The 21339-nt window shown below is 31.1% G+C and overlaps 3 protein-coding genes across 3 annotated transcripts; 1 reads left to right on the plus strand and 2 right to left on the minus strand.

Moving 5' to 3' along the window:
• Positions 1-1121: 1121 nt before the first annotated feature.
• On the minus strand, positions 1122-4104 carry LOC112708384 (peroxidase 44-like). Its single transcript, XM_025760546.3, has 2 exons — positions 3858-4104; positions 1122-2032 (listed from the first exon to the last, which is right to left on the minus strand). The coding sequence occupies exons 1-2, from the start codon at positions 4056-4058 to the stop codon at positions 1265-1267; spliced, it is 969 nt and encodes a 322-aa protein (XP_025616331.1). The 5' UTR covers positions 4059-4104; the 3' UTR covers positions 1122-1264.
• A 1195-nt stretch (positions 4105-5299) lies between these two features.
• On the minus strand, positions 5300-11586 carry LOC112706874 (protein TIC 100). The gene is made up of 11 exons (XM_025758393.3): positions 10682-11586; positions 10518-10589; positions 9979-10068; positions 9705-9878; positions 9479-9569; positions 9033-9095; positions 8869-8935; positions 8039-8142; positions 7822-7948; positions 6715-7712; positions 5300-5852 (listed from the first exon to the last, which is right to left on the minus strand). The coding sequence occupies exons 1-11, from the start codon at positions 11326-11328 to the stop codon at positions 5445-5447; spliced, it is 2841 nt and encodes a 946-aa protein (XP_025614178.1). The 5' UTR covers positions 11329-11586; the 3' UTR covers positions 5300-5444.
• Positions 11587-13052: 1466 nt separating this feature from the next.
• Positions 13053-20646, plus strand: LOC112705213 (DNA glycosylase/AP lyase ROS1-like). The gene is made up of 19 exons (XM_072200195.1): positions 13053-13308; positions 14629-15636; positions 15860-15950; positions 16439-16652; positions 16730-16942; positions 17044-17123; positions 17205-17289; positions 17365-17456; positions 17542-17610; positions 17698-17734; positions 17834-17916; positions 18024-18482; positions 18820-18856; positions 18951-19008; positions 19079-19158; positions 19230-19295; positions 19394-19508; positions 19662-19700; positions 19775-20646. Exons 1-19 carry the CDS (start codon positions 13053-13055, stop codon positions 19951-19953), a joined length of 3261 nt encoding a protein of 1086 aa, XP_072056296.1. The 3' UTR covers positions 19954-20646.
• The last annotated feature ends 693 nt before the right edge of the window (positions 20647-21339 follow it).

Raw genomic sequence — 21339 nt, forward strand, 5'->3', positions numbered from 1 at the left:
AAAAATTTTAACCATTATACTCTAATTTACCAATGCTCTAGCTTCATCCCCAAACCCTCTATATATTGTCGCTTGGTTGCCAACTAGCACCATCGTCGTTGTCGAGATCCATCTCACCGTCTCTAGTTCGTTAACAAGGAACCTCATCGGCGCTTAAGGATAACCATCCACTTAAAAAAAAAATAATCCGCGTACTTAGTGAATTGAACATCCAACATATTTTAATTGTATATAACTAAACTTATTTCAATCAAATAACTATTCACATAAAAATTAAAATAATCATCCACATACCTACTAAAATGACCATCCGACATATTATGGATTGACCACAACAAGGTGGAAATAAGAAAAAGAGGGCCGTGATCGGCAGAACAAATAATAATGCATGCAATCATTAACATGTCATCATTGAAAACTTTATTTCTAAACTCGAACATGTACCTCTTTTTATACATGTAATGTCAGATTTTCATGATCATTGTCAAGAACAGAAAAGACACAATTGAAATATAGTCTCCCTCCATAAATTTTGTTATCTAAGATGAGAAATAAATAGCGTTTATGCAACTGAATACCAATAAAAAGATAGTAACTTGCCATATGATATTCTTCCACCAATTACCATTATCAATAAAATCAACCACGTTGTGATCAGCATATTCCCAATAATTATAATCCCGTATGCTTGATTTATATTTTCTATGATCTTGAAGGCAGCACACACATAATAACGCTTGCAATCATAATAGTGGGGTGGGAAAGCAATGGCGGTGGCTGCCGTGTGCGAGAAAAAAACTGTGATGGTGTACAGTGTTCGGTGACGGGTGAACAGGGTGCCACAATGGTGGACAGCATTTGGTGGTGACTACGGTGCACGAGGAGAAAGTTGCGATGATAGACGGCGTTGTATTTTGTAGTGGTTGAAATTACGACGCTGTTTCCGTCGCGGCATGATAAAAGAAGAAAATGTGAGTTGGAGAACAAAATTAATTGAGAAGAGCCAATGATAACATAATACGACAAAAGAAGTTATCTTGCCTAATCTTATTCATTTAAATTCAAAAATTGATTTACTTTCTTTTTTTCTAAACCGTTATTTACGTTATTTAACATTTACATTATCTCCCGATTAAAAATAAGCTATATATATCATTTTTCTTTGGACATTACCATCAGGTAGGATAGCTAGTAATTATCACGGTTCATAATTTGTATATTTTTCCATGAGAGTGAGCATGAAAAACAAATCTAAAGTCACAATTTAAGGATCACTATTATTATTATTATTGTAATCCCAGCAACGAGTTCTAATCTCGCCATCATCTCCAACCAAAACACCAATGCTTCCCATCTTGACAATAGCATTCACAAAGCTTCGTCGAAAGGTCTCAGCATCTGTGGCGAACTTGGAGACCAACCCTTTAGTCGAAGAATCCAGAGCCAACTGCTGGTCAATGAAAAGCACCCCTCTCTTGTTAACGATCTCTTCATAGAATTGATTGTCAAACACAAAAGAAGTGTTCTGATCCAAAAACGTCGTAGGGTTGTTATTACTACTACTACTATTCCCACAAAGCCTCACAAGCTTCTCGTTCAGAGAAGGATCCATTGTTGAGTCTCTACCTTCAAGCCTTTTCCTGAAGAAACCACAATGAGCATAACCAATGGTGTGTGCTCCCATAAGGGTTACCATTTCGCTAAGTGTCATGCCCTTTGATGTAAAGATTTGAAGCGCATGTGACACTGTTGAACTTGGTCCTGGAAGGATCTCTGCGTTTGAAGGATTCGAGACAAACCCGTCGCGTCTGCCGGTGGGAACGGCGTACCATGGTCCTCCGGTGATGGAGACGGCGTCTCTTGCTGCCAGCGCAATGATATCTGCACAGGAAACTGTTGAAGGGCACACTTTTTCTAGCTTCTTCTTGGCCTTGTCGATGATCTCGAAACCCCTAACGGTTTCGTTTGCTTCTGCATCTTTCTCAGATTCGTTGTCCTCTGTTGGGTCTATTAATATGGAGGCATCGCAACCCTGAATAAAGGTATAATCATCCATGACACCATGTTTATTTACTCTAATTTTAAAGGTGAAAAACTGAGTTGTTTGATTATAATTTAATTAAATTTGTTTAATTATTTAATTATTTTTAACTATTAATTTTATATAAAGTTAACTGAGTGATTTTTTTACTAATTTTAAATTTAACTATTAAATTAGTTACTATATTATTATTTAATATGTTAATAAATTATAACTCAAATAACATAATTTTTCTATACTTATTTAGAGATGATGAGTGTGAGTCTTTCTATTTTTAGTAAAAAAAAAGTATTTTTAATATGTATTTTATATTTTAATATTTTTTTATAAGTAATTAATTTACTTACTAATGTAGTGATCAATTATTGATATATACATAGTTAAATTTTAATGTTGAATCTCAATGTAAAAAGCTTTTAAAAAATTATTAAATTAAATTCATAAATCTATGTGTTTAGATATAACCTATGATGCATGGACACTGACACGGACATGGGACAGGACACGATACGTGATACGCTGATACACGAATTTTAAAATTTTACATGACACGAGACACGCATACATATAAAATATAAAGTATTTTTTAGCTAAATCGTAATGATATTTTGATATTTTATTAATATTAAAATATAAATTAAATTTTTTAATTATTTTTAATGTCTTATTTTAATTATATCAAGTATTTAAAATATTTTTTTGTTTTAACAAATAATAATATATACTATATCTAAATTTAGTTTAAGAATATATGTTAAAAATAAGACTGGACACGCTGACACGTGATGGTATTTAGGTATGTTCGAAAAAGAATTTTTTATTTTTTATTAAGATACAGTTAGACACAACAAACACGCGTGTCAGACGAGTGTCGGTGAGTGTCGGTAAGTGTCGTGTCCGAAATGTGTCTGACACGCGGACACGACAACTTAGCAAAATATCTGAGTTTCATAAGATATAACTGTGTAAAATTCTTTTACATGAAGATTAAATTCATATATAATTTGTTTTTCAATTATTTATTTATTTAATATAATGAGAAAGATAAAAATAGAAAAGAACGCATTAGAGGGTATCGAACTAAGATTTTTATTATTGACCAAGAATATATTTTTGATTATTTAGTAAATAATGCTTACGGATAAGTAAGAATATCTGAAAATATTAATTAAAAATAATTTTATAAAATGTTTTTTTTTTTATCTTTTGTAACTCAAATATTATCAACTACTTAATTGAAGTGATAATTTGTAAATAATAATAATAATAATAATAAAGAAAAACAAAATGACATACATGTTTTATAAAGGAGAAGGGAGTGTATATGTAATCAATTAATCATAAAAAAGGGATAATTTAATAAGTATTCTATGTAAATGAGAAAATAGCATAATGCTCTTTATCATTCCATATGCTTTATATATACTTCCGGTAATATATTGAAAATATAATTCAAAGAAAGAATTAATGATTCATAATTCGTGTATGTATGTATGGCTGTATTTGATTCTAAAAATAAGATGAGATAAAATATAAAAGATAGAGACACAAAAATTAGTGTTTTTATATTTTGTTTAGTGATAAATTAGAATAAATTATGAAAATTTAATTTTATCTTATTTTTTTATTCAAAAAAATTTAGAAAAAAATATAATAATAAAAAGTATAATTATGAAAAATTAATAAGAATAATAAAAGAAAAAATAAAAAAATAAGTTGTGTTTAGTGTTTCAGTATAGATACAAAATACACTAATTCAATGTTTTTTAATACAATGTGTCAACTGTCAAACGCAGCCCTGTGTTTTGTGTCTTACTCGAACGAAACAATCATGAAAGTGCAAGCGAAGCAAGCCTCCGGCGATGGATCTATCAATGTACAAGTAGTTCCTTTGAACAACTTTTCGTACAATGGCTTCTGCTTTTGGGCAGCTTGAACTATAGAAACCAACCCTTAGATCGGCCAATGCCAAGGGAACGATAAAGAACAAGATTACTACAATTATCGTGAACTGCATCTTTTGTATATTATAGTACTGATTCTTGTTTCATGAATGTGTTTGTGTGTCTTGGCTACGAGATCGACAATTCCAAGCATGTGTATATATAGTGGGCTTTAGGGTGTGGCGTTTGAAAGAAAAAAGCGTAAAATATTCAAATTATTATTCCACCGAAAATGATGTCGTCGTTGACAAAAACCTACAAATCAAATAACAAACATCTGCGCAATATTATCAACACTAATTTATCGTTGGTTTACACAATACTGACCTACCACATGTGCAACACGGTTAACGCAATTGAAAACAATTTCCAATCTATGTAGGTGACATTTTTTCCACTCAAATATTCTTAATAATATTCTAATTGAAGATAAGTATATATATATATATATATATATATGGTCTTGTGTAACATAATTATCTAACTTTAATGGGTCTTGTGTGTAACATAATTATCCAACTTTAACGACTAGTGGCTTGTCGTGCTTGTCCATTCTGACATTCACATTTTCTAATTTTCAAGAAATTAATCAATATTTTATCTTAACTTATATTAGCAACAGTCTATATAATTAATTTAGAAGTAAAAGAAATGGCAATACATTTTACTATTTCCTCTATGATATATAGAATAGGGGAATAATTATTTTATTTCATAAAAACATGTCTAAATGAGATAAAAGGATTAAATAAACTTTTAAGATAAAAAAACATTTTCTTTCTTTACTAATCTATACTATATTTATACTTGCAATTATATATTATTATGTGACACCTTTGTGGCACCTTCAACCACTTTCATTAAGTCTTTTTTTTCTATTATGCCCTTGTCCAATATTATCACAAAATTAAAGCAATATATATACAAAGGATAAATATGTAAATTTCGCTTCACACCCATCTACTACTTTGCACACATAAATTGCTAACAAGTAACAAGAGATAAAACTTAAAAGTAAAAAGCTCACTGTTTCAGACATAAATTCTAGTTGTTACTTCTATAATGTCGCTCATTCTTCACAATCCTAGTTTGGGTTTGTGTTTATCATAAATATGGGTAACGAAAAAAGAGATTAACTTATTTAAAATTGACTAGATTATAACTAAACTATTTATATTAATTTTTACACGAGAATAAAATAACTCTAAGCTAACATATTTATACCTAAACATAAAGCTTTGACTTACCGAAGTACTAGAAGCAGAAAACCATTTATAGTACTACAAAATTGCGTGAAAAGAAATAGAATGAAACCTTGAATATGAAGGTGTAAATGCATAGAATACTCAACAATTCAATCGGAAGGTGCTTTTCAGGCAAGAAGCTCCAAAAATATGCCGGTTTTATGCTACAGAAAGGCCAACAAAGCATTAAAAATGGCCTTCATGAATTAAATAATCCTACAAACAAGGTTGTGAACCTCTCTTCGCATTAAAACTACATATTGACGAATGCAACGACAGTATGCTGTCTAAATCCCTCTCTGGTGCCTCATGCAACCACATGATGCAACTAGCTCTTGGCTCCATCAAGTTTCTTTTGGAATTCCCAGAATCCAATAAATAAGATCGAGTCTTAGATAAAGAACGCACCTCGCTAAATTTGCCACCTGAATAGCTTATAGCCTTGACACTCCTATGTGCTTTGCCTATAGCCTTCAAGCGAATCTTCTGGCCAGTTACATGATGAAATTTGACTGAATCAACTGTTTTTAGGTCACTGGTTCGATAGCTGTGCAGTGCCTTTGGCTCCGGTTTTGATCTACCTTTGTTCCAGAATGTAAATGATTGTTGCAGCATGCATGGGACCTGATAAGGCAACAGACAAATTTGATTCCGGAACCTGACTTTGATCAAATCCAAACTTGAATGCAAACAAGTTTTTAAAGACAACAAAAACACTTGAAATTAAGATGACTTATATAAAAAATATGTTACTCCATGAACAAGATGTGCAGGAAAAATGACAAATACTAGGTTGATTAACTCCATGGTAAATGGCAAGGAGACTCGTTGAAGTTATTTACATAGCATGAAGAAAAGTAAAATAACCTGTCAACTAAGTTGTTGATAAGAAAAATATTTTAGTATGAAATGTCAGATTCAAAGTTATTCAGTGGGACATAATATGTAATAAAGAGAAACATCTGACCCAAGAATACTGGAATATGTTTTAACAAGTTTGATCAAATGTAGCCCCATACATAGGATATGTTTGGAAAGGCAGTAAGATTGAAACTGCTTTGATAATCATTTATTTGTATAATCGTATTTTTGTATAGTCAACTAAATGAGAATTAATTTATGTATGCGTATTTTAGCTAATAATTTGTTTTATTTGAATTGTATGAAAATATTTGTTCTTCTATGATAAGATTATTATAAAGGGTATGGAATGATTAATTATACTATATTTTTTATCCTTAAGGACAAATTGGTTAAAACATAATAATTCCAAAATAATCGACCTTGCTTACAATCATAATCTTCAAAAAGCTACTTATGCTTTTGATCTATATTTTGAACTTAAATTATTAGTTTTTAATTAAAGTTTATTTTCTAATTATGAAGTTTTTTCTATTTTAAAAAACACAAAGTGATTTTGGTATCTTTCTGAACATGTTCGTTCATTTAGAAAAACATGCATCAAATGCAAGGAATCATAACTCACTGCAGTGATAAGGCCGACAGAGGCAAATGCAAGTGAAGATGTAGAAAATGGAGATTTCCCATTTTTTCCCTTCTGCCGATCCGTTGTTTGTTCCTGCTCAACAGACCCAAAACTTGCTTGTGCATCATCTTCTTCCTCTTCTTCATCCCCTTCATACTCCCCTTCCTCTTCCTCCTCTGCAGGAGCTTTCTCGTCTTGTTTGGTTATAGAAGTAGCTTTTTCATCTTGTTTGAATACAGGAGCAGCTTTTTTATCCTGGTTGGCTACTGGGGCAGCTTTTTTATCCTGGTTGGCTACTGGAGCAGCTTGTTTTTCTTGTTTGGCTACAGTTCTAGCTTTTTTATCTTGTTTGGTTACAGAAGTTTTATCTTTTTTCTCGTCTTCATCTTCGTCTTCGTCTTCATCTTCATCTTCATCTTCATCTTCATCTTCGGCCTCATCCTCAATTTTGAACAAATCGTCATCGTCAGCTTCATCCTCATCTGGTAAGCCCATTTCGGCCTTTTTTTGTGCTTCTTTCTCTCGTAACCTCAACAACTCATCCATCTTCTCCATGGCATCTGCCAGACGCACTTCAGCTTCTATTAGTTCAGCTTCTTCATCAAGTTCCTTCTGTCTCTGTTCAATTTTTTTCTTCTGTTCTTCCGCCCATTTATTTAGCTTGTCAAACCATGGTTTGCATGTATTTCCAATTGCAAGTAAAAGTCGGTCCCACAGGCTCTCCCCCGTGACTTTCTCTGTAACCTTCCCAAAAAACTCATCATAACCAAGGGGTAGGAATTGGGCCTTATCTGGGTCCACATCTTCTCCCTTTTTCAAAGGTGGTTGCCAGAATAGACGAATCCCGTGCTCTTCATCCTCAACATAATTGATAAGATGTCCAGTTGGTGTGTGAAGGATAAGAGGAAGCTCAGTATATATAAGCTTTGATGGATCTTCTGGATCAGGCTCTGGCTCCTTGTTGATGAGGATGAATTCAGGAGGCGCATGATACTTTTCTGATTAAAATTTGCACAATGAATTACTACAAAAGATGTGTATTCATTGACAGATGAGAAAAGGTATATAACTAAATCGTTCAAAACTGAGATAAGAATGTATTAGTACCATTTGCCCACCAGTATTCAAGCTCTGAGGGCATGGGTAACCTAAGAGGAGCTTTATAGAAAGAGTTTAACCACATTTCCCTTTCCTGATCTACTTCTTGCACATATGTTTTCCAGTAATCAGGGACCTGCAACAGGATTTTATCCATTTTTTATTTCCATATATCCAATGAAAATAAGAACTGTACTAGAATGAAACTTGGCCAACAGAATCTTACCTCATAAAATTGGTTGATGAAGCCAGGTGCCATCCAGACATCCTCTTCTTCATAGAAGTAGGGATGTTGTGGATCATTATATGGACCTCTCTGTTCTCTAACCACTGCAAAGTATTAAATGATAAGTAACAACGAAAGGGATATGACCAGCATGGAGTCAATCTATAGAGGGGAGAAAGATAACTTAAGTTCTTGTTACAAATAGCACACAAATTTTCAACATATAACAAAGAAGAAAGACTTGAAATATTAAATGGGACTGAATGTTGGGCGTTAAAAGGCTGACATTGGTCGGCTAGAGAATAAGCTCAGTATTAAATCTACGAGAATGTTTTATTGAATAAGTGGATGCACAACAAAGATAAGTTTAGATTTAAATAGTTTGTTTATAGACAAGGTTTACAATATGAAGCGACAATATCACTTGATCTATGTATTTGATGCCACTTACTTGGAAAAGACTTGGTTTTTGTTGTATAAGAAAAGGAACAGACTCTACTAACATGCCAAGCACACATGCTAACATCCAAAGGACAGAGAGGTGAACCTCGTCACTTTTAACATTCTATATATAAAATAAAATCCCAGCTGTAGGCCCATATTTAATGAGACAACCATATATTAGGAAACAGAAACTGGTTATTAAACTGGTTGTGGAAAGCCATAATGGACAAGGTGAAGAATGAAGTTTTACTCCTAAATCTAAAATATCTGACTCGGTAATCAATGGAACTAGCAAATAAACCATCAACAATGAAAACCCATTAAAGAAAAAATAAATACATGAATTTAAGTTTCTCAATAAAATGCAAGATAGTCAAATGGCGTACTTCCATCTGGCTTGTTCACAAACATGCGAGCCTTTGCAGCAGCAACTTCTGCTATACCAGAATGCAGCTGAATTTGACAGAATACATATCATTATCACCATAGCTCCAGAATGTAAAGTTCTTTCAAAGATTAAAAGTTTGTACATAAAAAGAGCATTTAATACCGCTGAAGTTTCGTCATTGCATCCCTCACCTTCACCCACATATTCTCCAAAATAGAATCTACCCTGCATGCACACAAATTATGTGAGTACAAAAGAAATAATTTTTGAACATGGTTCTATATGGTGATAATGCAATCACCCCTTATGTTGAGATGACGGATATCCTCCACCACTGTATATATTCTAAGTTGCAAGGTTCAATCAAATAATTCTGATAATAACGCTCAAAATGGTGTCATGCACAATAAAAGTAAATGCCTCAATAAGTACGAAGAATGTATGACACTCTACAGGAAGCTAAAGGCTAAAGCACTTCATCTATTATTTTTTCAATTATTTCTTCACCTCGTACACCGGCTCCCTCCCCACTTAAAGAATTTCTAAAGTAAAAAGAGGCTTATTGGACTTAATAAATTTAAACGTTAGGTTAGTTTGGAAGGACCTACATATGTGATACGCTCATTAACTGAATAAACACCACATCCATGAAATCTACCGTGCTTCCACTGACCAGCATAACGGTACCGACCTTTCTCCCTGTCATCAATATATAAAAAGCTTTCTCAGGTCGGTGTTAATGTGTTATAATGCACCAGACAAAGATATAAAAGAACAATGCAGGGGAGTTGCAATTTCTCATTATCCATGAAGATACAGTAAAGTAACACTTACGGTTTGCTTCCAAATTGCCTAACCCATTCCTGATTCTCATACCATGGGATTTCTAATCTTCCGTCTGCAAGACGGTAACTATCTTCAATATCCATCTCAAGCCATTTTCTGTCCTCCTCAGACATAAAATCCATTTGCAGTATTTTTCCCTGAGCTCGCATCTTTTTTTCAAGCCTGAGAGAATTGATAAAAACAATCCAATTTGATTACAAATAAATGAATGCACGTTCACACTGCAACATACAAGGAAGCATCCTCTGAGTAAGGTACATACTTGGATCCAGGAACAGGTTCTACAACAGGTATATCTACTTCAATTACCCCATGACCCTCTGGGTTGTTTTGGAGCCATTCGCCTTCATACCTAGGAAAGAAAAAATACACTGTGAAAACATTAATCAGGCAACATCAGATGCAAGACACAATGACATATGAAGAAATGATGAGCTTATACATATAAAAGGAAGGCAAATGTAAAAGTTGACAGTCAGCAAAGAATCATAGTCCCCAAGGATTCCCAAGACGAACCACAATCCACGGTCATTAATTATTAATTATAATTATAAAGAATTTGATTGCCCAACCACATTTGGATCTTAAATTATAAGCAAACCATGCCTACAGTAACAATTTCAACAATTTTCTCTGCTCCAACCCGAACTATAACCCTCAAAATTACAATGTGGCTTATTCCTAAAATCAATTCATCATATCTACTCATGTTCCATATACAACACCTAGACTATCCCAGCCTTAAAAGAACAAACATGATAAAAATAAACAAAAATCAAGGATCAAGTAAGAGATACAAACCTGACTAGACCATCTTGAGAGGCAAAAACACCTTTTCCCTGAGCATAGTCATCCCAAACGGTGCCTTCATACCTTCAATTGAATCAGCAAAAGAAAAGAATTAGCAGTAGCAAAACAAATTAGAAACAAAGCACTCCCTCCATTTGACAATATCAATGACATACGAGCTTCCATCCTCGAAAATGTAGCTGACCCACTTCAAGAACTCCTCAATCCTATCCAATTCATGAACAACAGCCTTGGGGCTGTCAATGTCAAAGTGGTTATCAGGAACAACAGGGAAAGGCTTCCGATAGGGAAGATAAAAGGGAGCAATGGGAGGCTTCCCGCCCTCAGCAATCTCATCCTTAACATACTCCCACTCGTCCTTGGTGGCCCAAACGGGGTCCCAACCGGTGCCACCAATGTTGTTGTCCCCATCGGCCCACATTTCTCCAAGATCCTCCTCGGTCCAGTTGAGAGGGTCCTTGGGGAAGTTGAAGGCTTCTTCATCCTCCAGGAAGAGAGGGTCCTCCTCCTCGTGGATACTCTCCATGACCTTGCTATCAAGCACCTCGGCGAAGTCGCGGTAGTTGACTTCAGGGTTGTTCTTGTGAGGAGGGAGCGGCTCGTCGCCGCGCCGGAAACTGAAAGCCTTGCGGAAGTACTGGTCCTGGTCCTGGTCCTCGTCCTGCTCGCCGTCGGAGTAGTCAGAGTAGGAGTAATCGGAGGGATAATCGGAGTCGGAGTTGGAGTCGGAGGAATCGGAGGAGCCATTGGGGACTCGTTGCTGCTCATCGGGGTTCGGCTCTTGGTTTTGTTCATTCGCCATTTCGGTGAGTGAGTGGGTGAGTGAGCGAGCGAGTGAATTCGATAAGATAAGGTAAGTGAGTGTGATGGTGATTGGTGGGTAGCAGCTAGCAGCGAGTGTCACAAAACAGAGAAAGCTTAGAGAGGGTTTCGTTGGTTGGGCTTATCACCAATACGACAACATTCAGGCACGTCGTTTCGCTTGTGCCTTCTCCCGTTCTACTCTTCAATAACCAAATATGAACATGTATCGGAAATACCAATCAAATTTATGGCACAAAGCACTACCGATCAAATTATTTGTGTAAAAAACCAACTTGAATAACAAATGTGTTTAGTTTAGCGAATGATACTGAATTAGTTGATATGTTTAACTAAATTATTATATAACAACTTTTAATTATCAATTCCAAGTTCATAGCATCTGAGTTATTATGTTTTAAACTTTTAATACTTTAATTTTTTTTATTCTTTCTTATCTTTTCAAAGGATTTAAATTTTCTAAAATTTGAATTTCACTTATCTCTTATTATTTATTTTATAGCTAAGACCAAAACTAAATATAAAAAAAAAACTATTCAAATATAAAAAATTACATTTTATCCTCTAAAATACAAATTTAAAATTTAGAGAATCTAAATTCCTTTTCAAAAACCAACGTAACTATATGTTTTAGTTCCTATTCACATAAAACACACAAATATATTTTTATTAACTTTATCCTTCAATCTCATATTTAAAAAGAGACTAAATTAATGATTAGAAACTCTATACAAAATTTTTTTCAGCTATCTACTTTAATTTTTTCGTCATTCTTAGTAATGTATTCCATTTTGTTGGCTTTGTACAATTTTAAAATATTATATATTTTGTTTAATATTGTTAATTTTTATAATATAAATTATTGAGTCTCAAATAATTCCAAATCAAAAAAACTAAGAAAGTATTCAAGAATTATAGTCAAAATTGTATTAAATTTCAACATATAAGCTTAATTTTTTCTCAACAAAATTATACTAAAAAAATTATTGAAAAAAATTAAAAGAAAGAAAGATGTGATTTTGAATAATATAAATTTATATAATTTTTAATAATCTTTTATTTTAAAATAATTTTAAATAATATAATCTATTTTAATATAAAAATTACAAAACAAAAATTACATTAACATCAACTCACTTCTAATTAAAATTAAGGTTGATAAAATTATCTATCTAATTTATTGTCATTGTCCTTTTCAACGAGCATATATATAGTTTTAGAAAATTCTCGTTGATCTTAATTATAAAAATATATATAATATATATAATTAAGATTAACGGTTAAAAATTATTGAAATACCAATACTACGGTACACTTAAAAACTTTTCTATAGTTTTATTTGTTCTCATGGTCTTTAAGAAAAAATACACAATTAAAATTGAAAATGTGAGTTAATATTAAAAGACGTATTCTGAGTACTTTTATGTACTCATGTGTACTCCCCTCTACTCATATTAGTTATAAAACCCTGGTCAACTAAAAAAAAGAAGATATCAGTAACAGACTACCACATCTCTCTCATATAATTCCCGGCAAACATTCTTATTTTCATTATCTCTCTTCATTTTCATTTTCATTAATTTCTGTCAACGTTCTAATTTCTATTCTCTCTCTTCATTTCATTTCCATTCTCTCTTTAAAAGGGCGTATCTCGTTTTCAAAGCAACCTTTTCAAAATCTCCCAATTAATTGAGGTGACGAGTAATGAGTAAAAACACTGCTCAACTTCAACCGAAGAACTGTAGTCGACAAAAGACCATGAAAATGGAGGCTGGAGTACAATTTCCATGGATACCAGAAACTCCGGTAAAATCTTCTCCCAATAGACAAAAAATATCAAATAGGGACGATAATTCTACTTCTTCAGTTAAATTGGATTTTGATATACTAAACCTTGGAGACGAGGATGATGCATCTGCCGGTGCTGCAAACAATCAAGTCCCAAATGCACCTTCTCAATGTGAGTGTTCAAATTAATCGGTAAAAGATGTTATATGTTTGTTTAAATTATTTAATACTGTGTAAATATTTTAATTATCATAATTGAATTAGTATTTTTGTTTTAGATTAAGCTTTTTATAAAATAAGGTTTTTTCTTTTTTTTTTTTCTTACTTAGCAAAAATGGTGTCTTTTACTATCCAAGTTTTGAGACATGGGGAATAGCACTATTGACGAGTCATTATTTTATTTTGTCTATTCTCTTAATCAAACTTTTGAGTTATTAGGGAAAAGCCAAAATTTTGAGTTACTAGAGAAAAGCTGCATGACTAACTAATTGAATTGCTTTTTTTTTAATTTAATTTCTAGTTTTCTCTTTTGATTGAATCAATATTCTATTTTGTCTATTCTCTTAATCTTTATAGATCCTACTGATGTTATTTGTAGTGATAATCCAAGTTTTGAAGTATATGTTATTTGTAGTGATAATCCAAGTTTTGAAGTATTAAAAAAAAACTCAATCGACTGAATTGTTCTTTTCTATTTTGATTGATAACTTCTATTTTGTCTATCTTCTTAATCTCTATCTTCTTAATTTTTTACGGATCCTACTGTTATTATTTGTATTTACAATCCAAAATTTCAGAGTTATTAGGGAAAAGCTCCATTGACTAAAACGACGGCCTTTTTCAGATTTAATTTTCAGTGTTTTCTTTTGAAGAATCAAATTGATTGATGAATCATTATTTTCTTAACCTTTATATATCCTACTGTTGTTATTTATAACTCCTTATTCAATAAATGAAATTTATTATTTAAAAAAAATTAAAATTTGAAATTTAAAATTTTAAGTTTATAAAGTCACATTTGTATGAAATTCAATAGTGAAAATAAGTGGATATGAAACTATGAATGAATATTAATATATATTTTTCAAGAATATTTTTTAATTAATTTTTTAAATCAAATAGTTTTTAAATTAATAATTAGTCCATTGAAAATACACAAAATTAAGAGACTTTTGTTACTAGTTAGAGAAAAAAAAAACATTTTACACAAATATTGTATGTTTTGTTATTATTTTTCAAAATGTAGACATTTTAAGAAAGAGTACAAGATGTAAAAGCTTTTGTTATTTATTGTTAGACATTGTAACAATAACTAATATAAAATTCATGGCGAATTTTATTTTTTTTTATCCGTAATTAGTTGAGAACTCTTAAACAACTTGGTGTATTTAATATTTTAATTAAATTGTGTAATATAATATTTTATTTCATGTGAATGGCTACTTAGTTTGTATATTCAATTAAATTCATCTATTATTTTATTTAAATGCAGGTGATGATGGCAATACCAGCCATGATGAATTGAAAACTCTAAATCCACCCTCTTCAAAGAAAAGAAGAGGGGACAACAAGAAGAAAGGGTCAAATAATAATGGGCAGCACACAAAACTTAGAAAAAAAATATATAGACCAAGAATATTGGTTGATGAAAGCCTAGACACCAAGAAAGTAGGAAAAAAATCTCAACCCAAAGTCCCAAAAACTCCCAAGAAGAAAAAGACTCCAAGTAGGACCCCAAAACCTTCAACTCCCACTAAGAAGAAAAACCAACCAAGAAGAGCTCCTTCATGCAAGTTATCACTATTGCCATTACTTAACGATGAAGGAAGAGCCTCTCTTCCATTCTTGGGGAATAATGTCAATAAGTTTGATCAAGAATATTTTGACTTTGAGAGTTCAATTTGCAAGAATGCATTAGGTTCTCAATACAACTTACTTGAGACTTACCAAAAATTGGCATCATTTTCAAGTTCTTGTTTGATGCATAGTAGGCAAGTTGGAGCAAATTTTCCAAGCATGTGCAGGAGAAAAAGAATGAAAAGGATCAGAGCAAGGTTAGAGAAATACTTGACCCCTTTCAAAAAGGGATTAAGGTCAAAGATTTTCATTAGAAAGAAAAAAAGTTGCCTAGAAAAGTTTACCATAGAAGGATTGACTACTACCAAAAAGGAAATGAAATCTCTGATCAGGAGGATACGATCACTGAAGAGGATGAAAAAAAGTAGAAAGACGAAAGGAAAAAATGATCAACTAGTTTTATATGAAGAAGGATTGGGTGGTGATCGAATGTTAGTACCTTATAAGGGACATGATCCTAATAATAAGAAGTTAAGAGTTGAGGTTGCACTTGATGAAGAGACGTTGAGGGTGTGGAACTTAATCATGGATGGAAAAACACACGAAGACAGTGATGACTTGAAGCAACAGCAATGGGAACGTGAAAGATTTGCTTATAAATGTAAGGTTGGAGTATTCATGATTAAAATGCATGAGTTGCAAGGTATGATCTTATCGGTTAAAGTTATTAAGTTTCATGCATGTCTTATTTGAATTTAAAATCTTTAGTTGATAATCTTATTTTAAAAAAATATATAAGAAAGTTTACTTAATTTGACATCTCAAGATGGACTTCTGTTGTATATAAATTTGATAAATGTCATTGACTTTTTATTTATTTATTGAAATAAAATGTGTGTTTGAAACTATATTATAAATTTTCACAGGTAGTAGGGAGTTCTCACCATGGAAAGGTTCTGTCTTAGATTCTGTAATTGGAGCTTACCTTACTCAAAATGTATCTGATCATTTGTCAAGGTAATTTTACTATATTCAATAATGTCAAAAAAATTTTATTATACAATAATTGTAATTCATTTCACTTAAAAAATATTAATTATTCTTTATACATACATTAAAGGTGATCAGGTGAGATAATATATTTTGGCATCCAATTTTTTCGAATTTCTAAAACAATCCTTATATGTACCTAAAAATGGAAAAATAGATTAACTATAACCAAATAGCTCTTTAACTGTTACATCTTCTTTCACAATAAGTGAATAAGATAGCATACTATATTACCTACAAGAATCTGTCATGCATCCACCAGTATCATATCATTATTTAATTATATTATTAAAACTTTATTTTTTTTATAAATAAATAAATAAACTTCTAGTACACACTACGTCTTTTATTTTAGAATTATCCAACGCAATATATTTTTTTAGTCGAGTTATATAAATATAATGTTTGTTTAAGTAGGATTTACTTAAATTTAATGCTTATCCATCTTTTTACAGTTCTGCCTACATGTCACTTGCTGCAAGATTTCCCATCAAATCATCAACCACTGACTTATGTATAGAGGATGTACCTCGTATTGAAAGAATACAATTCATTGAAAGTAGTGCGATTTTTCCAGGAGATAAACTTACCGAAGAATTAGAAAAAATCAAAGTTGAAGAGATGGTATCTCGTGATGTAAAGGAAGAGCCTTTTAAATCCAATAATAAGGTACAGATGTTAGTAGAAGTGAATTTTTTTTCTTTTATGATATGAATTTTAGCAAGAGAAAAAAACTGAACATGCAGGAAGAAGAAACAAGAGGAAAGTTACTAAAGGAGGTGGATAAAGAAACTAGAGAACGTTGGGATAAACTTAGAAAAGAATACGGTAAGAGTACAAGACACAGTGACCATGATGACTCTGTTGATTGGGAAGCAGTGAGATGTGCAGATGTGAAGGAAATTGCTACAGCTATTGCAGGTCGTGGTCAACACAATGTTATTGCTGAAAGAATAAAGGTACAAAATAATTGTTAGATTAACTCTCAATAAGTACTCAATCAATTAAATTAATTTGTGTTGCTTACCAATCAATTAAATGAGTTTATGCTATTTTTCAGAGTTTACTCAATGAATTACATGACTCGTATGGAGATTTGGATTTAGAATGGCTGCGATATGCTCCACCAACAGAAGCAAAGTAATATTACACACTTCTATTCAATTAATTTGGATTATCTTTATTTAATAATGAATTCTCTTATTTTTTTTTATATCACAGGAGATGTCTCTTGGACATTTATGGATTAGGATTGAAAAGTGTAGAGTGCATACGACTTTTAACCCTCCAGAACAAAGCTTTTCCTGTAAGTATATAAAGTATCAAATTCTTCACTTCATGAATATTTTTATTTTATTTCATTGCATGGTATTCATTTTAGGTGGACGTAAATGTTGGAAGAATTGCTGTACGTCTAGGATGGGTTCCTCTCCAACCCTTGCCTGAAGAAACACAAATACATAATTTAGAGAAGTAAATTTTCAATAATTTTAATACTTAAGTTTTTCATTTCTCTATCATTTTATTCACTAATATATATTTTTTCCTTTTCAACTAGGTACCCATTGTTTGATAATATTCAAAAATATCTTTGGCCACGGTTGTGTCATCTCCTTCCAAAGGACTTGTAATTAACAGAAACTTTACTTTTTTATTTTATTTTATATTTAGTTATCATTCTTTTCATTTATATCATGTCATGTTATATATGTAGGTACCAATTGCATTATCACCTAATAACTTTTGGAAAGGTATATAGAGATATTATGAAAAAAAAACTTATATTGTATTGACAAATGTTTTTTTATCAGGTTAATAGAGATATTCAATTCATTTCAACATGTTTGTAGGTGTTTTGCACAAAGAAAAATCCAAATTGCAATGCTTGTCCAATGAGTACAAATTGTGAGCATTTCAAGAGTGCCTTTGCAAGGTATTTGTTACATTAAATTTTGACGTATGGAAGAATGTAAGAATGTAAGAATGTGAAAGATGAAAAAATAATTAATTTATTGTTAAATCATTTTGATATATCCACAGTGCACAATCCTTACCTGGAACAACATCGAGGCAACCAACTAAAGACAAAATAGTGACAGACAACCTTTTACCAATGCCTATTTTTGAGGTGAATCAATCTTCGACCACAACAAAATACCAAACATACAGAGAGTGTGAGCCCATCATTGAAATGCCATCATCACCAGAAGCAGAATCTGAGAGGATATATATGCTTGAATTTGAAGCAAACAATGAGGAAGAGGATTATCATGTTTCTGATGAAGCAAACAAGGAAGAAGAGGATTATCCTAGTCCTGATGATGAAAAGATTCTGGTCATGAATCTGAGCAGTCAAAGTAAGGAAACTCATAATCATTCTGCACAGGAGGATAAGAATCATATGAATATATCAGCGTCATTAGTAACATTGCCTTATACTGGAAGCATGCCTGCACCAAAAATGAAAAATGCCAGTCGATTAAGAACCGAGCGCCTTGTGTAAGTTTCCCTTTGTTATACTAAATTGTTAATCACTTGTTAATCATGTAAGTTTTCCTTTGTTGTTAATCACTTGTTAATCATGTTTACTTTCTTAGTGTACTCTGTTGTTAATTTCGTAGCCATTACAATTTTCACGGTGATTTATTTGTAAAACTTAGATATTTAGACTTTATAGTTAGGTTGAATGTGTTGTAACTAACTAGCATAGAAATAACTATTACACACTAAATTAATGCAAATTTGAGAATAAAATGAAAATGTTTCTACAAAAATACACTGGGTTAATAAACCTATTTATGTTTATTTTTATTTGTTTTTCGTTTCTTCAATGCAGTTATGTACTTAATGATGGGCACCCTCTTCTTACAGAGGTAAATAGTCTTAATCTTTATTTTTCTCTAAGTTAGCTATACATGTATATTGTATATGCAATATTAACCTTTTCATTTATTTATTTATTTGCAGCGTACTCCACTAGAACCTGGTGATCCTAGTCCTTATAGTCTAGTTATATGGAGTGCAGGTATAAATGAATGTTTAATAGTCATAGCTTAATCTTGAGATTTTTTTATCTAACAATGTTTTTTCTACAGACGAATTAGAAAAATCAAACGAATCAATCATGAATAACATGCAAGAAAAAGATTCTGTAACGGTTCCTGGAACTCTTTTGGTGAGTAGAAAAAGCAAAAAAATAAACAGTAATATGTGAGATATGTACTGATTTATAAATTTATGACATAGATACCATGTCGCACTGCAATGAGAGGCCGTTTTCCATTGAACGGAACCTACTTTCAAGTCAATGAGGTTAGCGAATGTTACATATACATGTTTTGCTAGTATATGTTATCCCATGGGTCATCCCATAAGATTTTTATTTTGATACTTATCTATCTTTGACCTAGGTCTTTGCTGACTATGATTCAATGAAAAATCCAATTGATGTTCCCAGAACTTGGTTATGGCATCTAGAGAAAAGAATAGCATATTTTGGGGCAGGAGCATCGTCCATTTTGAAAGGTTACAAAATATTTATTATATCATATAGCTATATATATTTATTCAATTGAAATATGTATCTTTAATTTGCTTTTTTTTTCAATAATATATATTTCAAAATAAATATAAATTGATTATTTTTCTTATTTTTATTATTGTCAATCATCAAAATAGGTTTGTCAGCTGATGAGATTAAAGATTGTTTCTGGAAAGGTAAGATAACAATGTACACATAAATAAGTTAAGCAAAACTTTTCTTTTATTAAAATCAACATGCATGTTTGCAGGATATGTGTGTGTGAGAGCAATTGATGCAAAGACAGGAGCGCCAAGGCCATTATCATATAGATTTCACCGTAATACAACTGTTAAAGCTAAAACTGAGAACAAGACAACCCAGGAGAAAGAAGTTAAAACTGACAAGACAACTCAAGAAAAAGAAGACAACCCAGGAGAAAGAAGTTAAAACTGACAAGACAACTCAAGAAAAAGAAGGATAATGAATTATATATTTATCCATAGTATTTTTTACTTTTATTTATTTTATATTAAGACTCTTAGTTTTATGATTTTTTTAAATATAAAACTGTGTGAAGAACTGTTGATGCAATACTAGGAATGGAACATTTTGGATTTTTATCATGTATTTTAAATAGTAAAATATAGATAGAAAAGTAGAGTTTTGTAGGAAAAAATAAGTTATATTTAAATTCTTTTGGCATCCATATATCATTGCATGATAAGTAGGTAAGTGATTATTAATGCACAACTCATTTTTTTTTTCCGACATTCAGATGTTTTTTAGTTTCTGATAGCATAAAATGATCGCTTTCAAGGAAATATATATATTTTTAATATTTTTTTTTTCATGCCTGCACTTATTAGGTTTAATTCATTTAAACATCTTAGTTATATTAAATTTAATTCATTCAAGCATCTCTAGTTATATTAAATTTGTTAACTGGTCTCTATACTAAAACTTTGTATAATATAAGAGTTTGTAATTAGAGTTTATCGTTAAAAAAACAATTCAAAGAATTGACATATTTTTTTAAGTATAACTTAATTGAAACAATTAAAAATAGTAAGATTTTATTATAATTTTTTTTATGTATATCTAAAGACTTTGGCTTGGTTTGGTAAAGTTTTTTCAAGAAGTGTTTGTGTTTTTCAAAAGCTCAAGCTTGTGTTTGCAACTTTTAAAAGATTAGAGTACTTTTAAAAATTGGCTTGTACTTTTAAAAATTTATATGTCTAATATAACCTCATATGTTAATTAATTTTTAAATTTAATACTTACATTTATGGCTATTATAGTATTTTTAAATTTTAAAAACTATTTTACTAAATGCAATTAATGTTATTTGTGTTTATTAAAAACTATTTTTTATTTGATATACTAAACATAAATATTATAACCTTTAAAAAATCATCTTTTAAAAATTAACTTTTTTAAATTACTTTAAAAAAGTAAAAATTTTACTAAATTAAACCTTTAAAACTCCAAAGTATTGGACTAGCTATTACTAAGCTATTGATGTGTGAGGTTGAGTTTTTATTAAAAATTTTGAAATGCCTTCTCCCTTGACAATAGGTATATCAATTTAGCTAACTAATGCCAAAAGCTTATTGGAAAATTCTCGTGTAAGTCCTCTGTGTAATGTGAGATGTCAAACGGTTAAAAATATTCCGTGATACCAAAATTTATATTTATATATAAATACATATTAATTTATATATTTTTAATTAAATAATTAATTATGAAATAATTAAATTTATTATAATAAAATAATTAAATTTATAATAGAAATATAATTTTTTTCATAGAAAAAAATACAAATTCTAAAAGACA

Source organism: Arachis hypogaea, chromosome 8 (genome assembly GCF_003086295.3).
Source record: "Arachis hypogaea cultivar Tifrunner chromosome 8, arahy.Tifrunner.gnm2.J5K5, whole genome shotgun sequence".
Taxonomy (NCBI): domain Eukaryota; kingdom Viridiplantae; phylum Streptophyta; class Magnoliopsida; order Fabales; family Fabaceae; genus Arachis; species Arachis hypogaea.

Coding starts and splice junctions, on each gene's coding strand:
- LOC112708384 (XM_025760546.3), bottom strand. CDS start 4,058: ATGCAGTTCACGATAATTGTAGTAATCTTGTTCTTTATCGTTCCCTTG. Junction 2,033..3,857: donor TTCATGATTGTTTCGTTCGA/GTAAGACACAAA, acceptor ACCTTTATTCAG/GGTTGCGATGCCTCCATATT.
- LOC112706874 (XM_025758393.3), bottom strand. CDS start 11,328: ATGGCGAATGAACAAAACCAAGAGCCGAACCCCGATGAGCAGCAACGA. Junction 10,590..10,681: donor ATTTTCGAGGATGGAAGCTC/GTATGTCATTGA, acceptor ATTCAATTGAAG/GTATGAAGGCACCGTTTGGG. Junction 7,949..8,038: donor TCATCAACCAATTTTATGAG/GTAAGATTCTGT, acceptor ATCCTGTTGCAG/GTCCCTGATTACTGGAAAAC.
- LOC112705213 (XM_072200195.1), top strand. CDS start 13,053: ATGAGTAAAAACACTGCTCAACTTCAACCGAAGAACTGTAGTCGACAA. Junction 17,917..18,023: donor TTCAAGAGTGCCTTTGCAAG/GTATTTGTTACA, acceptor ATATATCCACAG/TGCACAATCCTTACCTGGAA. Junction 18,483..18,819: donor TTAAGAACCGAGCGCCTTGT/GTAAGTTTCCCT, acceptor TCTTCAATGCAG/TTATGTACTTAATGATGGGC.